The sequence below is a fragment of the Grus americana genome, chromosome 3 (assembly GCF_028858705.1).
Source record: "Grus americana isolate bGruAme1 chromosome 3, bGruAme1.mat, whole genome shotgun sequence".
NCBI lineage: Eukaryota > Metazoa > Chordata > Aves > Gruiformes > Gruidae > Grus > Grus americana.
In genome coordinates, this window is record NC_072854.1 from 51897386 (window position 1) to 51917179 (window position 19794).

General features: G+C 44.8%; 1 protein-coding gene across 9 annotated transcripts in view; it reads right to left on the reverse strand.

Annotated features, from left to right (window-relative positions):
• Window positions 1-6628: 6628 nt before the first annotated feature.
• Window positions 6629-19794, reverse strand: part of FYN (FYN proto-oncogene, Src family tyrosine kinase) — a 140030-nt gene continuing 126864 nt past the window's right edge. For all 9 annotated transcript variants that reach the window (XM_054820408.1, XM_054820406.1, XM_054820403.1 and 6 more), the window contains 2 exons: window positions 18469-18600; window positions 6629-9563 (listed from right to left, as the gene is read on the reverse strand). In XM_054820408.1, coding sequence (XP_054676383.1) covers window positions 9355-9563; window positions 18469-18600 — 341 coding nt within the window. In that variant the 3' untranslated portion in view covers window positions 6629-9354. The remainder of the gene's footprint in view (window positions 9564-18468; window positions 18601-19794) is intronic.

Sequence of the window (19794 nt, forward strand, 5' to 3'; positions counted from 1 at the left end):
GGGCAATGCCGCCGCTTCTCCTTCCTGTGCCCTTCCCATGGCATGGGGCTGGAGGAGGGAGCTGTCTGCCCAGCGCTCCTCCCCCGGGATGGGTGTCCTGCCCTGCCAGCCCCTCTTTGCAGTTGCAAGGTGAAGCTGTGACCCAAGCACTTATTTCCTCAGGGAATTACTTCCCACATTTCTGGAGGAAAAATTCAAGTGGCTGGGAGCAGCACTTGCCCCCAAGCCGAGCACTAAATACGCAGTGACGCCCCGCAGCCTGAGCTTACCTTCCTCCAGAGGACGCCACGTCAGCCCGGTCCTCTGGCTGGCGGTCCTGACCCCCTCCTTCCCTCTCTCCTCCCTCCTCCACCGAGGCGCAGGCCAGCAGGACACTAAGCCTCCCTTTTGGGACATCACAAAGTTGTCCTTTCCTGCCCCCAGACTGGCCAGGCAACGCCTGCTCTGCCAGTGGGTCCCAGCCAGACCCAGATGTGATGGGCCTTCCATGCTTGTGGATGCAGAGGCTGCATTACAGCCATGGCCATTTGAGTCAGCTCAAGGTTTAATCCCTTAGGTTTGGACTCAAGTGTGGCGGCTCTGCTGCACAGCTGTTTTGCGCCATGAACACCCTGACAGCCAGCCTGTTCAGCAGGGCTGCCTGCGCCCCGAGTCATGCCAAACCCAGCTCCAGCGGCTGCCCTGCTCACCGGCCTCCTCACCAGCCACCCACCCAGGAGCGGTGATGGCCCCACTGCAGCCTGTGTGCCACGGTGGGGAGGGGCGGCGAGGGGCCCAAGGCAACGCAGGAGCCAAAATCAGCACCTTGGTGAACCTAGGCAGGATGGGAGTGGGGAGGGAGATCTGCTCTGAGGAGTGCCTGACCTTCCTGGGGCTTACGCGAAGGACTTGCGTAGTGTTCGTAGTGTGTTGACCAGCTCCCCAGGGAGTACAGGCAGCCATGGCTGGGCACGGGGACTTGGCAGGCAGAGTCTCCCATGGGGACATTGCATCAGTACCCATATTTGTGGGGTTTATTTCTAAAGGCCTCTGCTGTGCAGCCGTCAAACACCTCTTCTTTCACTCAGTGGAGCATCCTCTCTTGCCAACAACTGTTATGGACAGTGGTCTTCTGTTCTCCACTGGTCAACGGGCTCTGAACAACAGTGGTCACCTGCCTCTCCTGTAGACAGCTGCCAGCTGGCCAGAGGAGGGTGGCTGTGGCTGTGACCCACACCAGCCTGTCCCAGCAGCTTGGCCAGGGTCCCTGCCTGGTGGGGTGCCCAGGGGCTGGCATGCGTTTGAAGCATATGGGATGTGGCTGGACAGAGATGTCGCAAAGCCTCAGGCTGTTCATACAGAATCACAAAATCACAGAACGGTTGAGGCTGGAAGGGACCTCTGGAGACCATCTGATCCAACCCCCTGTTCAAGCAGGGCCACCTAGAGACAGTTGCCCAGGACCATGTCCAGATAGCTTTTGAGTATCTTCAAGGATGGAGACTCCACAACCCCCCTAGGCAACCTGTGCCAGTGCTCAGTCACCCTCACAGTAAAAAAGTGGTTCCTAATGTTCAGCGGGAACCTCTCGTGTTTCAGTTTGTGTCCATTGCCTCTGGTCCTGCCACTGAAAAGAGCCTGGCTCCATCCTCTTTGCACCCTCCCTTCATATATTTATGTACATTGGTGAGATACCTCCTGAGCCTTCTCTTCTCCAGGCTGGAAGGTTCCAGCTCTCTCAGCCTTTCCTCACACATCAGATGCTCCAAGTCCCCTAATCATCTTTGTGGTCCTTTGCTGGGCTCTCTCCAGTAGCTCCATACATATTTTACTTGGCCACCTAGAAACATCCCTGGGACTTAATGCTAGCCCACTCAGCATTCAGCCTCCTGGGGTTATTTCCATCCTGATCGCTCGTACGTATCTTCATTTGAAGTGGTATTTGTGGCCCAAAGAAAGGAGCACAGATCAGCCTGGTTCCTAAGGACGTGATGTCTGGGGAATATGCTGTGAAATCTGGCTCTCGTGTGAGTGCTTCCAGGTCCAGAAATCACACCTACGGACCTAATGGTGTCTGCAGCTGTGACCAGAGGACCACTCTCTGTCCCCTCTTTAATCTGCCAGACCCCAGAAACCAGCAGGTACTTGGAGCAGTTCCTCTCACTTGAGCTTCATGTACTTAGCAGCCTGACAAAGAGAAAAAAACCCAAACCCTGCATGAAAAACACTCTCTGCTAACTGTGTTAACAGCACTGTCGATGGAGTGGGTTTCAAAGCAAAGATGGGGCCCAGCCCAGACCTAAGGACCCTCCCATAAAGTTGTAGAAACTCCTATCAATTAACTCATTTTTGGATTAGGAAACTTAGAGAATAGATATCCAAGTTTATTTCAGCATTTTAAAAGCCTCCCCCATCCCCACAACCAAGGCTGTCCTAATTGCTTTCTGAAGGTCTGTTTTATATTTCTGAAGTCTTCCTAGTGACTTCACTGAGAGCCGGATCAAACTCTGAACTCTTTAAAGTTAGTATCTCATCTGTACATTATTTACAAGCAGAATGTGTTGTGTCATATTGGGCCCGTCAGAGAAAGTACAGATTAATATTCAAGTGCAGGATGAGTCTTTTCATTGGCAAGGCAGCAAACATGGAGCTTTTTTGTAAAAAGTGATTGCTAGTCCTTGTATTATTTCTTTTTTGATTAGGAAGATAATGTCAATATCGAGTGCTGCTTCTGATATTTTCTCCTGCGTCAATATATATTTACAGAACTAAATCATAAATGCTTTTGCTTCCAAATGATTAACTGTTGAAATAAAGCTCTGTCACGTTGCTCCACGTTTAACATTGGTGCTGTAAATGCATCTGGAGACATTGCAATGAGCATTTAATCCTGTCTGCCTCAGCATAACTCACCCGACGCTTTCGCTCCAGTTCTCTGCATTCGGCTCGCCCCTCGCTGCTTTTGCACTGCGAGGGAAACTGGGGCTCTCTTCCATGTCTTGCTGTTTAGATTGCTAGGCACTTGCGTACAAAAATATTTTCCACTTATATTTTTTTTAAGGCTTTTGCTTTGGCATTTTTCAGTCACGCCCTGGAGAGACACCTGAAAGGAAAGAAAACAGTACCTGGATGTTAGCTTGTGCAATGCTTCTAATTAAACCTTGCATAATGACAAAAACCCTCCTGCCATTTAAGATTTTCCCCACAGCATTATGCATCCTCTTAATTAAGAGCAGAAGCTAAGTAATACCTATTTTATTCCCCCTTGCTTCCAATTAGTCATCCATTGATCGTTACCCACTCAACGTTTGACAATTAACAGAGCCCCCACTCTCCGCAGGACCAGGATGTGTATTCCTTCAGAAATGACATGTCTAGAATAATGTGAGGGGAGCTGCGTGGGCAAGTAATGGGGCGAGAGGTAGGGGGAAGGGGAGGAGAAGGCCACCCAAGTGGAACAAAAGACGTGTAACATATGCAAATGTTCAGTGTGCGGTATGTGTTTTATACACTGGATGTATATGAGGTCATATACAAAGCTCAGCTGGCGGCCGCGCTGCTTTTGGGAATTTGAGGGAACACTTGAGCTGTCGTACGATCAAACGTACCTAGTCCTCTGTCTTTAAGATGCAAAGCGGATCCTGATTTGGCTCTTTGCCACTGCTTTTTTAGGAGAGCAGGAGTTAGCATCTGCTTCTCCGTCGTCACCAGGGCTGGGGACTGTGAGCTGTATCAACACAGCCCCCACCAAGTCACCCCAAGACCCAGTTGCAGCTACACACAGTCATGCCTGAGCTGCTGCCGATGGCCAGGTGCGCCGCAGCTCCGGGAGCCAAAGGGGCCTCCAGGGAAGCCGCAGGCCCCTTCTCCATCACTGCTCCCCTCTGGGAGCCTGGCCAAGGAGGGGCGTGCTGGGATCACTGCACCCCTTTCCCAACAACAGGGATGCTTCCTGTACGAATAGCAACTTCTAGCCAGGGAAATCCAGTGGCGTAGCAGGGCTGGAAGGCAGCTCAGAGCCTGAACTGCAGCGGTGAATAAAGCATAGGGGATGCCGTGGCTTTTGGGCATGAGGGTGAGCCCCAGGGTCAGTGAGTAAGGCTCCAACACGGTCAGAAAGTTTCCCTGCATCCTTTTTTCTTTTTTCTTTTTCCAGATGAAAATCCATCCATTACAAGGCTCAGGGATTTTGTGTGAAGCTGTGACAATAAGTAGCTGAGCAAACTTCACAAGGTTCTGGTTGTGGGGGCTCGGCAACGAATGCTGATGCACAAAAAAGCAAACCGGAGCCCTCGGCAAGCTCTAGCCCATCCATAGAGGAAGGCGATAATCTCATTTCATTGCTCTTTGCCCTTTTAGCTATTCACAGAGCTTAATGCTGGGTTATTCCCAACAATGAGCTGAACAATCGAACTCCCATCTGGCCCGGTCAGGCAGATGCAACACTTGCCCTCCAGTCACAGGCACACCAGTCCGGCGATATCTTTTCCCATCTTGAACGCACCCGCCCCATAACAGAGAAGATATTTACGCTTGGTAACAGAAAACTGCAGTTCATTCTCACCAGCCTGCTCTAATCTGATCACCTAAATCCCTGGGCACAGCGAAACACAGGTGCTGCGAGCACAGCTGTCACTGTAACCTTTGGATCTCCCTCTACACGGCATGACGCACAGTTTACCAGCTAATGGCCTGTTTTTCCTGGGAGGGCACTCTTCTCCCCTTTCAGCCCTCCTGCATACTCACACCGCAGGCCCCAAGCTGCAGCCAAGCCCTCAGGAGAAATGTTTTACCTCCCTGCCTTTGAAATCAGCTGCAGGGTGCTCTTTGCAGTAGCCAGAGACCCAAAACATCACCGGGCTGCGGCAGCAGCACTTACTGCTACCTACTCCTCTCCTGGCCTGGGAATAGGGATTATAGCTGATCACGTAGTGGGAGCCAGGGGAAAAAAAAAAAAAAAAGGAAAAAAAAAAAGAAAAAAGAGAAGCGCTTTTGTTGTTAACACCATTCTGTCCTCTAATTTACTCACGTCCTGGTCTTACATTTTTGTTAAGCATTCAGCTGCAGGGGCGGAATACAAAGAAGTGGATTGATGTTGGTGTAGGTACAGATGTTTTTGTGTGCGAATTGCATTTTGAGATATAGATATATACACATACACGTAAGAACACTGTCTGTATTAAAAGTCAATAGAAAAGATCTCCCAGACTTAAGTGAAGTGAGCATTTCCCCTCTAACACTCAAAATGAATCTCAGTCACCTGGCTTTAGTTGTCAGAGGTCCTCCTGACAAATTCAGAAGCGCTGGGAGGGACAGACTGACACCCTACACCAGTGGTATCCTGGCAAGGGACCTCTTTCCCTTTTCTGCTGAAAGGATGCGGGTTCTGGTTTGGTCTGTGCGGGAAAATCCAAAACTGAAGTGCCTCCTTCTTCAGTTAAGATGTCAGGGAATGCTGCCCCAATTGACAGGAGCCCCTTCAGTGATAAAATTTCCCTGTGTATGAGTCACAGGAACTTATAATCACTGCTTACCGAGATTGCAGAACACAATGAGATTTCTGAGCTACAAACAGACTTCAATTATTCTTGAAAGACAGACAGACCCTCAAACTGACACGACTGGAGAAACTAAATATCCTTTTGTCTGCACTGCTGGTGGTAATTTCCCATTAGACAGGAAAAGCCTTCTTTGATGAATGAATATTGTCTACACATTAGAAGAGGAGCTACTGTGTATCTCCTAATAGCTCTTGCATGCTTGGGCTCAGCCTCATGTGAGGCCCTTAAACCCCTCGAGTACAATGTGGTAGCCTTCATTAGTGTACTGCATTTTTTATTGCAGTATTTGAGAAAAGGACGGTACGTATTAAAATGAATCTGAGCAACTTCCCACTCACCTTGAAGTTATGTGGCAAGGTCAAATACGTTTAGCAATCTGCCTTCTCGGTCTGCAGGTAGTCCTTTCCAGGTTAGAGGCTTCAGGAGAAACACTCACACTGGAGACGGATTTTCTGTTTATGATTATTCTTGTCATTTTAGCAGTTAATCACTTTTCTATTTTGTATTTACTTTGCTTTTCTACAGTGCTAATTAAATCAAAACCAGAGCATCACATAGAACTAAGTCAAACACTGTTTGCAGAAGCCAAAGAATATCATGCTAGTGCCTTTGACAAACTTTGGAAGTTTTCAAAGACCCACCAAGTCTCAGATCATTTCCTTCCCATAGAAATACGTTAACAGGCATTAATTGTACTAACCGTCCCTTCCGCGGAAGCGTTGCATTTCCACCTGTCTTTTTCTCTGGGACTGCTAATTGGATTAAGCTTGGCCTAGGGATGCCTGGGTCACCCCACGGAGCCCTTTCAGCTGCTGGTAGATAGCCTTTTCTGGGACTTCACCGTTACACCACGGATCAGTTGGGAGTCAGCTGGGCTGGTGGGGGAGCTTTTGGCCAATTGTTTTTATCTGGATAGGATTTATTTAGCCTTACATGAAAAAAATTATTGGAGAGAACACGAGATTTTTCATCTGATAACTCAACTTTTCCAGTCACCACACAGCTATTTGTGGTGTACACACAATGCTTAAGAAAAGGTTTTTATTAATTTATAGCAAAAATGCTAACAACCTTGTTTAAATTTTTGCTAATGTTTTTATTTGAGAGATTAAAAAACCCAAACAACAAAACTCCCAACATTAAGAAAAAGAAGCAGAAGAGCTACCGATGAGAAATGGTCTGGATTTGCCACTCAACAGCGGCACCAGTCTGCACACAAGCCAGCTGCAGGCAGAGATGCGGCAGAGACCAACATGGTACTCACAGACCGAATGCAATACAAGAAACAGCAAACGCAAGAATCAGAAATAAAGGCCATAAAACCCCAACAACGCCCCATCTGAGTCTCACTTCCGACGAGAAACACAGGCAAAACTGATGTTTTAGGCTCATCCCGCATTACAGATGGAAACTGCGCTTAAGTTTGTGGTGTAGCAAAGGCTGCTAAGGAACTTGGCAGAACGGCCGTGCTTTGCCAACCAGCACTGGGCTGAGTACGCGACATTTTGGCTTCGCCAGCCCGCTGGGTTACTACGGAGTCCTCAGTTCAGTGGATGACGTTTTAAGGCAGGGGGGGCAGCTGTGGGAAAAAGAGGACCACGACTCGCTTTGTAAAGTACTAAGAGGAAACTAAAAGTCCAACAGGAATTATGGCCTCTTCAGTACTCCACAGCTACAGGTACAGCAACATTGAATATATCATGTACATAACATTACTTATAGACTCTACATGTAAAACGTTAACCAATTTATCATGGAAATCTGGTAACAAGCAACATTGCCATATAAATTCACACTTCAAGAAAGGCTAAGTGTGGAAGCCTGCTTTGCAAGAGGATTTTCAGTCAATGTTTTGTATAGAAAATATTAAAACGATGATGACAATTTGTTCTCTGGATCTCAATTCATTATTGGGTTAGTTTTCAGGAACCAAAAAAGGTTCTCTTTAGAAAATGTGTGAATATTTGGAATACGAATTCACAATCTAAGTATTAAATAATAATTAAAAAAAAAGTTTCAACTGTCAGGAAGTCTTACTTGGTTGCAATATTTTAAAGCAATAACAGCAATACAAGGCATAGAAAAACTTTTCCTGCAACACTACAGTGTAAAGGTATTCACGTTAAATGCAACAGAACTATTAAAGAATAAACTGCTCGTAGAACAGAGAAATGAGAGACTAGCTATGCATTCAACCGTCTTCCTTACAGTTGAACTCCAGCTGTTTAAAAACACATTGACGTCATAATTTGGAAAAATGATGTCCCATAGGTAACTGGTCTGCATACTCCTATGAAATATGATGCCCCAAATGGCATGAAACCCCTTCCTGAAAAGTTTTTATCTCATCTCCACCATTATCTCCACAGTTTAAACAAAAGAACAACTATCCAAATGTAAAATGCTCTTTTTTTAATTACTAAATTAAGAAAGTTAAACAGTTTTAAAATGTAAACTTGCAAATAAACCATAACAAAATGTAATTAAGACTTTAAAATTTGCAACTCAGTATTAAAAACTCAATAGAAATAGAAAGGATCTTTTTTTTTTTCTTTTCTTTTTTTTTTGGTTAAACGTAAGTAATTCAAGGCTGGTACAGACAACTGAAAAGGTAATACTTTGTTCTGTGCATCCCCCATGAAATGTAAAGAAGTGCATAGTAATTCCACTGGAGAACTTGCAGACATAGAGAAAGTAATTTCATTAGCAGTACAGGACATTTAACACACTTGTTTTACAATGGGAAAATGTTACACATAAAACAGAAGAATCCTAGTTGCGTGACCAACAGTTTAGCAGGTGGACGTGGCTAAAATGCTATGATTTTAAGACCATCTGAATGTGGTTACACTGTTTAATAAATCTTTTTGAAACATTTCAGTATACATGTTTTGATACAGGAAGTCCTTGCAGTTTCAATTTTCCAGTTCAAACGGTGATGGTGTAGTTTTCTTGCTTTAAATATGTTCGCTTTAATTTCAAGAACGAATCATCACACACTTGTCAAACATTGGAAACATTACTGTAAATACAGCACATGATTCCTGAAAGAGCAAAGTTACAACCATCTACAGGTACATAATCATAAACAAAAAGTGCAATCCAATTTAAAAAAATCATGCTTGGCAAAAGCCAAAAATTAGATCACTGGCTTTCAGAATCCCACCAGTGTTTTCATGTCTGCAGTAAAATTATCGCTTTCTGGGTACTGCTGCAGCAGGCTTCATTCGATTCCAAATGAGTTTCCTCTGCACTAGCACCCATATACTGTATGTACAGGTATGTATATATATTATATATATTTTATATATAAAAAAAGCAAAAAACCAAACACCTGTCCTGATTTTTTTATTTATTTGTTAAAACATGAAAAAAAATGTTTTAGACAAAGAGGCCACTTCTGGAAAATAATACTTTTAGTTGAATCAGGAGAAGACTAGTTAAAATCACATAGGTTTTGCGTTTTAAAAAAAGGAAAGCACTAGGATCAGTTATTGGCACTGAGTTACTATTTACAATGAACAGAGGTTTTGCAGTTTACATAACATCAATACAATGCAGTTTTGGAGTCTTTGATTCAGAAAAAACAAGTGTTTTTCTCCTTTTCATCCAGGACATTCAGATTACTAGGACAAGTGGTCATAGGGAAGGGCTGCGGAAGAAGTTCCCAGCTTCAGCCCCTCCCGTGCACGGCGGTGCTGGAAGAAGATGCTGCGCTCTGGAGAAGCCGATCACGGAGCTGGAAGCTGAAGGGCAGGTGGGGCAGGGCTGAGAAACACCTGGTAATTCATGACAGTGTCTGGAGACCAGGGATTTACAGGTTGTCGCCGGGCTGGTACTGGGGTTCTGTTGCAGTGAAGTAGTCTTCAAGGAAACCCTGCAAATATTCGAAAGTTGGACGCTCCTCTGGGTCTTTTTTCCAGCAGTGGATCATAAGCTCGTGCAAGGAGATGGGACAGTCCTGAGGACATGGCATCCGATAACCGCGTTCTACTTGCTCCAAGACTTCACGGTTATTCATGCCTGTAAAGGGCAGACAAATCCGCATTGTTAAAGTACAGGAAAATTAGCCTGAATATAACTATACCTACAATACATATGGTTTTCTTGATCATACTAATTTCTTTTGGTTCAGACAAGCGAAACAAAACCACCCCGATGTCCTGTTTCAGCTCTTCATCAACTGCAAGGTAACTTGGATTATTTTCTTTCTCAGGAGAGGGTTTTAGGATCCAGTGATGAGTAAAACGCTGCTCCCATGACTACCCTCTTGGCTTACTCACAACAAGCAGGATTTGCCACTTTCCCTCTCCAACAACAGCAGCCGTGAAATATATTATCTAAAGTGGTTAAGGAAAATAAATGCATTGCAACAAATACTATTCAAAATTCTAGAAATTAAGATGAATTTTTGAAATCCTCACACCGAGCGTGGGCCCTTCTTGAAGTGCTCTGTGAGATCATGCTGGAGAGGCTTCAAGACAAAACTCTGCTGCTTCAGGCTACCGGGGATGTCCAGCAGCGTTACCTTCAACATCAGTTCAGAAGCTCAGTGCTGCTGCTGATCTGCACTCCCTTGATCTGTGCTGGTTAGTATTGTTTCTACCATATTTCACTGTTCCGCCCCAACCCAGAAGAGAACAACGTTGCTCAGAAGACAAGTCAAACGCCAAGCAAAACAGCTCCACTGCAGAACCATAGCTCTCTCTCAAAAAAGGTAAACAATTACATTGCCAGCTTTTTAACAGTACCGAAGGTAAGACTGGCACCGCAGGCATGCAGAAGTATCTCAGAGAAAGCGTGCGCGCTGACTGCAAGCTTTGTGCTTGCCACCTGGCAAGCCCTGCCCCAGTCCTCTGCTGAAAAGTATCTCCAGGCTTCACTCCCCTGACTCAGTGGGTCCTGCCAAGCTGCTCTGCAGGAGAACTTGTAGGGACACTTAAGGTCCTCCATGACCACATCTAGAAACCAGCACCTTGATGCTGCTCTTTCTGTTAGCGTATCCTCCCCCTGGCTTCCCTGACACCATCCTTTCCTGGGTCTCCTCCACTCTGTTCTTTCAGGGTGTCCTCTCGAAGAATTTTCTTGTCCCACCTTCAGGACCCAGGGGATCGTCTCTACCTCGTATTTTTGGTAGACTTATTTGTGAGAAATAATTCAACCACCTTCTTCAATACAGATTCATTTGTCTACTCTACACCTTGGCTAGTGGGAATAATATCCTTACACTGCATAGTATTTAGGCTGGTAACTTAGCTGTATCCTTGGATTTGGTCTTTGCGTCCTCACATCCTGGCTGTGTTTAATTCTTAAAGATATTTTGAAAGAAGCATCTGCAAAATACAGCCTTTCCTGACCATTCACATCTAGATTCTCATCTCACGTTAGGATTACAAAACACCTTTTCCTCTTATCTTGACAGGGTAATTTCCTCCTGCTGATATCCATTTGCAGTGTCTCTGCAAGAAGCATTTTCCTAGCCTGTTACTGTAACCACCGCTTGCATGGTTCTGCCACTTGCTCCTTGTTGCTTACTATGTAAAATACCGGCTGCTTGTCTTCACTCTCAAAGCCTCTCACAGGTGTCCACGAGCATTTAGGCTCTCATTTGGCCGTGTCCTGGTCGATTCACAGTTCTGGTTAGCTTACTGCAGCACCTTCGATCTTCAAACAAGCACTCATGTGCTGTTTCTTACGCTGCCTGTTGCGCATGGAAGAACCTCCCCAGAAAACTGCCTCATCTCCTACAAACCTCTCCTTACCCTCCCCTTTAGCAGCAATAATTGCAAAAAGAAAGGTTAGGTCACTGATTGACAGTATTTCCTAACCTGCAGACCAACGCTTTACCACTGGTTTCTTGTGTCTGATTTATCACCTCCATCCACCCACTGTATTTTTGGTGTTGGATGTTTATGAGAAGGAGCAAACACTTTGTATGCCATCTAAAGTGGTCTGTGGTTAGGACTCTACAGAATGATGAAAACAGAGTAATGACAGTCCTCTGCAGACATCATATTCTGCATAGAGTTAAGGTTCTCCTGTATTACTGACTCCAAATTGATGTTGTTAGGTCACACAGGCTCACAACAAACCAGAAAAGCTTGCCACGCACTGAACAAATGCCTAGGTGTTCCTCATTATCCAACAAGAACATTTTCAAACATACTTTACTTTTTTATTAAATAACAAAACAACGCTAGTGGTGTGTTAGTCATCACCAACCCAAACCTCCTGGCCTTGCTGTTTTCAAGATGCTACAAGAAAAAAAATGGGCATTTTGCTCATGTTGTGTTCTCAATATTAGTTTTTGTAATTTGTGTTTTGAACAAAAATCTGCACCCTTTTTTCATATCCTTGTCTTTGAATCAGCTGAATTACCTCATGTTTTGGGCTAAGAACTTCTCTTACATATTAAGGGCTATGAAAATAAGTGTTACCAGTAATTCATCTATTGTATATACCTAAACCACGAACAAATTGCATTCTTTGTTCTTATTTTGGCAGTACCGGCAGTACCCCTTTAAGTACAACATGGGTGGAAGCAACAGCAGCAGCAAAGCTCCTTCCCAACTGATTTGTTATTTTAAGATATCAAATGTTTGGTATTTTTATCCAGTGCATTACTCAGTGCTGCAAAGCAGACTCTGAAACTTGATAATGAACTGTATGCTGGAAGAAAAACCCTGAGGAGAGAAAAGGGGGAGGAAAAACATAAACAGCTCTTCACTTTGCTTTAAAAAAAAAAAAAAGGAAAAAGAACATAAAAGAGACATTGGTGTCTAATATCATAGTCAATTTTTGTCCCTGGAAAGTCAGTCAAGCCAGGTTTTCTCATCATGGTATAATCCATGGAAATGCCTTTCTTTTCCTTTCTCCTCCCTCCCAGTAAAACCCAGATATGAAACTAAACCAAGTAATCCTCACATTCCTTACTGGAATTCATACATCCAGCAAAGGCTGCAGCACCTAGGATTTGCCAAAGAAATTCTGTGGGTTTTGATGTGTGCTGCTAATTTAAACAAAAGACTTTCAAATACATATTTTTTCCACAAATTGATTGGATTATTAGTCAGACTTATAAAAATAGCAGTGTTTCAGGTATACTTTTTACCTCTTAAAAGGCCTGTTTATGTTTACAAACCTATTATCTAGATTCGCTTATCTTATCTTACAAGTTTTAGTGGTTCTCTTTTGATAGCAGGAGCCTGGTGTATCTGCACTTCTAACAGCACAGACAGAATATTTGAGCAGTCTGTACAACTCCTCTCTCCTAATGAATACCCGAGAGTTTCAACTCTTTTAGTAAATAATAAATGAAATTCTGCTTGCAGTACGCTTCTAGACCCCTTAAAAGTTTATCCTAAAATCCTTAAATCTGTGGAATAAAATACTCAGCAATATTCTTCTGTAGACTACACCTATTTCACCTGCTTGAAAAATGAGTTTGTGCTCATGATGTTTCTAGAATTACCATTTGGACCAAGAAGGAAACATCCAATTTCCCAGAGATGGCTTTTCCATTAGCTTTTTATGGCTTGAGAAGACCAAATATGAAATAACTTCCCACTATCTGGCTCTGTTAGTGCAACCTCCAATAATCTTAGGGTGCACAGGATATGGCTACTTTAATACTCAATACAATAAAAATCTACTGCCCATATGGACTGGGGACAGAAACAGTGCTGCTTCACTTTTCCAAGAAAAGCTGCAATAGTAAGAGTTACTGTGACATAAAAGAGGACGTGTACTCTCCAATTGTGGCTAAAGAAAACACTAGAAAGTGCTTTGGAGTGCTCTGAGGAGCATGGTTAGATGGAACACAGCAGATGTGCAAATAGCACAGATCTGGGCAACGCTGCTCTTCCAGAAGATAGGAAACTTTACTGTAACTAGGCAGCATCCCAACATCCAAAGCTAATCAGCTCTATAGATTACTTTGGGCAATGTGAAGTCCAGTGAGGACAGTGATGGTTTTAAGCCACTTTATTCTTGCTTTCTTTTGTTGGATTGAGAATTAAGCTCCTTCAATACCCACTGCATGCTTTCAGACCAATGATCAAACTAATACAGACACAAATGCTTAAAGCAGCACTCTTAAAACATCAGCTCAGCTGCTGTCCATCTCCAGAAATGCTTTATTTCAAATTCTCTGAGAACCCAGAGCTGTGCCTCTGCTCATGTTCAGAGATTCCTCAGACGTGGACACGTTGGCCCTTCTCTAGTACAGCTGAGAAGGTAAAACTGTGTAGTCCTCTAGAGGGGCTGGATCATGCTGGCACTCAGAGCATGCTCTCAAAAGAGAGAGGTACAATGGAGACAGCTTGATTTGGGGGTTTTGTTCAGTTTGATCTAGAAGCAGAATTTCTAGCTTCCATGGACAGCCCCAAAGAAAAGCCAGAGGTGAGGGCACAGGGATGGGATGTGGGACTTGGGCAGGGAGATTATTCCATACGCAGGCATGATAGTGCATTGAAGGGAATGGGAAAGCTGCTGCTAAAGGAAGATAACCTTGGAAGCATAATGCTGTTCTTACTGAGTACCACACGAGCTAGTCGTTTCTGTGCAAGAGTAGTAACATGTAAAAAATCTGGAAGTCATGTGACTTCATTTAGAAATTAAGGCCTGAAAACCCCCAACAAATCCTCATCCTCAAAACACCCACAAAGCTAGGCTATCAATATCTGTTGGCTTTGCTTGTTTGTTTTGGTTTTGTTTTTTAAATAAGTTATTATTTGCTTGGTATAAGAGATGCAACTTTGGGCTGCAGCATTTGTGAGTGGAGCTTTCTGTCTTACAAAGAAACCCACCTGAGCTTATCTGGGCTATGTGCTGAGTACGCATCTCCCTCAACTCCTTATCTGCCATCCACGATGACGGTACATACACATGTGCTAGCTCACTGATGTGTACTCGGCCCCAGCCCTGGGCAGCGTACCATGCGGTCTCTGGCGCTGGTGGCCCAGCTTCCCCCAGGGATGAGGAGGCTGAACACAGCTCCCCAGGGACTGCAGAGCTGCTTGGAGCCCACACTCAAAGACCTGCCTGGCCGGAGGCAGCAATGTGATGGCTGTCACACTAGACATAAAATGTAAATGCTCTTGATGTGACAAGTGCAGTAGAAAGCAGAAGGGGCAAGTTCAGAGGTGCTTGTTTAGTGCAGCTGAGATTTTTGCCGATCCAAAAGGCAACATGTTCAAACCCCCCAAATTCTATGACTACTGCTAGAGAAATGCAGCCTCCTACTCTTAAACTCCATTTAAAAACCTCAAAACTAAGATCCAAGGGAAATTTGTGAGAGAGGAAGGAAATAGACACCGAAAAAGGTTGACTAAGCAGACTATTTTTTAAACTTTCCCCACTGTAATAGTGGAAAGTAGAACCTAAATGCCCAGAAAGACTGTGAAAGTTGCTTATTTCAATCTGCTGCCTTGTGAAAAGAATGGAAAAGCATTAGGGAAGGTTAGGAAAAGCGCTAATAAATTAGTTATCATAGTTGCCCATTACATCCATTGACAGAGAAACAGGCTTGGTTGAAGTACGAAGATGAGGACACCTCTCAAAAAGTCAGTCTTGCTTGTGGGAGCTACAGGGTCTGGGGCAAGGCTTGATGATGAACTCTAGCCTCATCTTCATCTCTGCCAGCAAAATCTTTACTGCTCACATTCTACCACTGCTCCAGCCTCTCTTCCAAAATGGGGCATCAGGACAGGAACTGGTTGAAATCTGGGGGGGACAGACAAAGAATGCCAAGTCCTGTTTCCCACAGTCTGCTCCCCTCCTATATACTGCCTGCCTTCTCCTTCTGTCCTCCTTGTGCTTCTCCCTCCTTCTACACAAGCTTAAAACAATGCCTGGTTCTCCAAGGCATGAGGTACGGTGCCCTATGGGCATGGTTACCACCACAGGACTGGGGCATGTGCTATAAATAACCTCTCCAGGCACTAAGATCTTGTCAAGTAAGAGAGCAATCCCTTTGTTTGACTGCCTCTCCCTGCTTCCCCTGGCCTGCTACAAGCCATAAGCAGAAACATCAGGACAACATGCCCACAACTATTTCAGAAGCTGGGTGACAGCTCCGTGACACTCTTTGTTTCAAGGCTGACCCTTTCCAGAGCTTGCAAATCCACATGCCCTGGGTGCCAAAGTGGCTGGCAGTGCCTACAAACCGCATTCTCTCACCTATAGGTTGCCTCCTTGGGTGAGGAGGGCTGAGTCTTGCCTCTCAGGGTGGTTGAAGTCCCATCTTTTCCTCCTCGTGCAAGCCATGCCGCAATGACAGGAAAAACCTTGTGGGTGCATCTGAGCCCTACTCTCTGCCCCAGACAGGGACCTCAATTCATGAAGCTTTATCCTTCCAGGAGGTCCTTCCTCTCCCCAGCATGAAGCAGGAGATGGATGATCCTTTCTATGTCGGGGAAAACAGAGTCTCTTCTGATGAGCTCAGGAGGTCTTTGTCACCTTGGGAAGCCCAAGCAAAGACAAAGACCCACATGCAAAGACAGACCCTTCGGAGAAGGCCCCAGTTCCCCTCCGCTGTTGCCTCAGCCCATAAAAGCTTTCCCAGTTAGGGTCTGGGGAATGAGACCGAATTGAAACCTCTAAAGACTTTGGAAATTCAAGTTTAAAATAGAGGCTGCCCTTAGGTAAAACTGACAGAGAGGGGAGTGATGGTGACCATGAGAATGGTGAGGGTCTCCTGGCTGAGCAGGGTGGGAGTCCTGGTGGGGAGGAAGGGCCCTGGCGTAGAGCTCGGGCAGTGTGTAACCAAGGCACTACACGGCCATCCAGAAAACCGCTGACTCTGTGATATCTAATGCACAAAATGTTGCTTCCAGCTACTTGATGTCTTCCTAACGCAAGTAGGGGAGAGCGAGCCGGAAGGACTTTCAGTGTCTGAGGGCTTTACGTAGTGAAGGATGAAGGGGGAAGACGGTGCTGAAAGAGGAGAGACGCCGATAGTTGTCTTTGATGTGCTCAAACTGCCACATAATAAAACTGTCCACATTTTCAGGACACAGACCATGCCTGAGAGTTCTGTCATGGGTCCTACAAGAAGTTACACATTGCAGGCACTTAAATGCACATCCAGTGGCCTCTTTCTCCTTCAGGGAGGGAAAGGAACACTTGGGAAGTGCAGACATCCTCTGCTGCCGTGGTCAACACTGTGTTCAGTTACAAACTTGTGAGTTAACACGGGGCTTACATGGTCACTTTTGCCTGGAGTAGCACTTTTCCTGTGTGTGTGTCTGTCGTCATGCATGTGGTAAGAGAGGAGGCTAGTCACTAAGCACCTCTGCCCCACCAATGTGGAGCTCAGGGGAAAAAAATTCACCTTCACTCTGCCCTGGCTGGCACCCATTCTGCTGGCAGTGACTAGGAATTTCCTCTTCCTGCAGCACAGCAAGCAGCATTGCCCACCCTCGGGGAGCAATGCCGTATCAGCTAAGTCTTACACATCTCCCTTTTGTCTTCGACCTTTGCACACCGTGCCAGGTCTGCATTTAACCCTCAATAAACCCACAGAAATCACGGCTCTCCCACGCCACTGCCAGTAATCCTCATGGCAAGAAGACCTTTGTGCCGGCTGCTGACACAGCCACCCTGTGTGGTGGCAACACCCGATTTTCTTTTACGGCATGGGGAAGTGCTGGGCAGAGGGACTCATCCATCCCACGGAAACACATCATCTCGCTTTCTGCTACTTCATTCTGTTGTCACAGTCACAGCTTTGCTAAGCCGCTCCCTGTTAATCATGCCAAAATTCACTGCTTATCATAAGAAGCCTTCCAGCCCCCATATTCTCTTCCCCAAATATCAGCTACTGGCTGCTAGGCACTCGCAAAGTTGAAATTCCTGGTAAAACTCTGGGAGTTTAGTTTTCCTGAGTCCAGCCTTCTGAAGTGCCTCGAGATACCACAGGATAAACTGAAGTCCACCTTGATGCTTCTCCTTGCACAATTTGATGCATGGATCTGTCTGCTTGATCATGGTACAGATTGGAAAATTGAAATTGCTTTAGGGCACTTTCCATTAAAGCAGCTGCAGTGCACACAGCCATACTGGTATTTAGAGATATTTTTTTTTAATAAAAAGAATAAAGATGCAGCTAGATGTCCTGTTGTTAGTATCTGTGCTGATAAGAAAATGAAGGGATTAAATTCTTTTCCTTGTAACGCGCTGCTTTCACCTCATCCCTTTCCTCCTCACCTGAATGCCTACAATCTTCAGGGGGGCAGCAGAATGAAAAGCTCTTTCTGCATAGGCAGATTCAATCACCCCTCCTACAAATCTTAATCCATCGGGTACTTGGCAGGGTTTCAACAAAGAGCCATGGGGCCTCCGGTTCCCCCATGCAGAGAATCTGGCCCCGCTGTGACCCTGTCATGAGCTCCGGCCTGCACATTACAGAATTATTTTCTTTCCTTTCCATCCATCTCGAAAGCAAGGATTGAAATTTAAGAGTTTATAAAAAAAAAAGAGATTTGGTAATACCAGACATTCAGACAGTCGTGAAACTTTGCAGAGAACCAGACTGACAGAATAAACGGAGTAATGCCACTCTGGGAGTTTAACTGTTGCTATCTTAAAGTGAATGCAATACTATGGAGAGCTATTTACTCCACATATAAAATTACATAGTAATTTTACATTGCTTTCATGATTTGGTTAGAAAGTACATTAATTGAATTGAGAACAATTAAAAAAATTAGAAACTAGTATGTTGGATTTTCTGTCCTCCTGTCATTTTTATCATGACCATCACACAGCAGCTTTCAGAGTCAGGACTGTTTTCAAGCACACATAGAACTTATGCATGATATCCATCCTCCTTTGAGCCCAGTGAAAATAAATAAATGTTCCAGTTTAAGCGTATGGCTCGTTCCTACTCCTTTCCCCAGGTGAAGCAGGGCTCAGACTGTTTTCTTACCTGGGTATGGCACTCTCCCTTTCGTTACCAGCTCCGTCAGTAGGATCCCAAAAGACCACACATCCGACTTTATTGTGAACCTTCCATACAATGCCGCTTCTGGCGCGGTCCATTTAATGGGAAACTTTGCACCTAACGAAAGAATAAATGAGTCCTATTCAGAACAGAGACAGAATCAAAGTACCGGTTCGCAGGTGACTGTTGTGTTCTGCCACGCGTGCAGGGGGGCAGAGCTGCAGGCAAGTGTTAGCAAACAGCTCCATGGAGTACGGTCCGAGGACAGGCGGGTGGGACATGCAGGGCAGAAGGAAAGACTTAGCAGGGAAGGGGTGGGCGTGTCACACATCCCAAGAGGAGGCTAAGACATTTTAATGCAGGTTTGAAGTTTTGTAAAAGAAAATAAAAAAGTTAAAAAACCCCCAATAAACCCAATATAATAGAAATTCTTTCTCCCAAAATGTTTTAAATTAACATTTCCCTCTGATATTTGCAAGTCAAACACAGTTAGCATGTATGAATAGAAGTGAGATTTATTGGAAATGTACCTCCCAGTTTGCTCAAGCTGAGCAAAATGCAAAACAAACAAACATGGTAAAAAACTAAATTAAAATCAAACCTAACATTTCATTAGAAACATGCAAGGACTTAAAAATAATACTGCCATTCGAGTTGCTTGGAGTGCAATGATGTCAAGGCACAACTTTGGCCTGTGATTTATAACTTGACAGTGTACTTTAAGCTCCTGGCACTGAAAAGCCTGTAGTGCCTTAAATACGTGCAGTTCTAATGTGCTCATCCATCATCAGAGCTTGCAGGAGCCAGTTGTGGTAAGGATAGTAAGATAACAAGCCTTTAAACACTGATTTATTTGCTTTTCCAATCATTTACTGTTTTCTTAGGGAAAATATTTTCAGTATGACTTTAAAGAAAAGTCTTGTGGTAATAATTAACTCATAGTATGTACGAAAAAATATGCAGACATTTCCCTGGTGCCCTGTATTAACATACAGGCAAAAGAGTTGCATTGCTTATTGCTGATCCCTAGTGACGAACACTCTTGAATTTGGAAGCAGACTGACTTTGACTTCTCACCACCCTCTCATAAAAGTTCCCTTAGCTTTCAGGAGTGTGGAAAGTGTAACAACGTGGACAAATCACTCTTGGGGAGTGAAGTTACGGCGCTGTTTGCAGTTCCCTGCCGGCACTGTTCTGCCATCACATCCAGTGCTCGATGGCCCGCATCTTCTGCTACGCGCCGCAGTCTGACTTGTCTCAGAGTACAAAGTAAACACAGTAATTCTCATCTCCTTACTTAGTAAAACATCA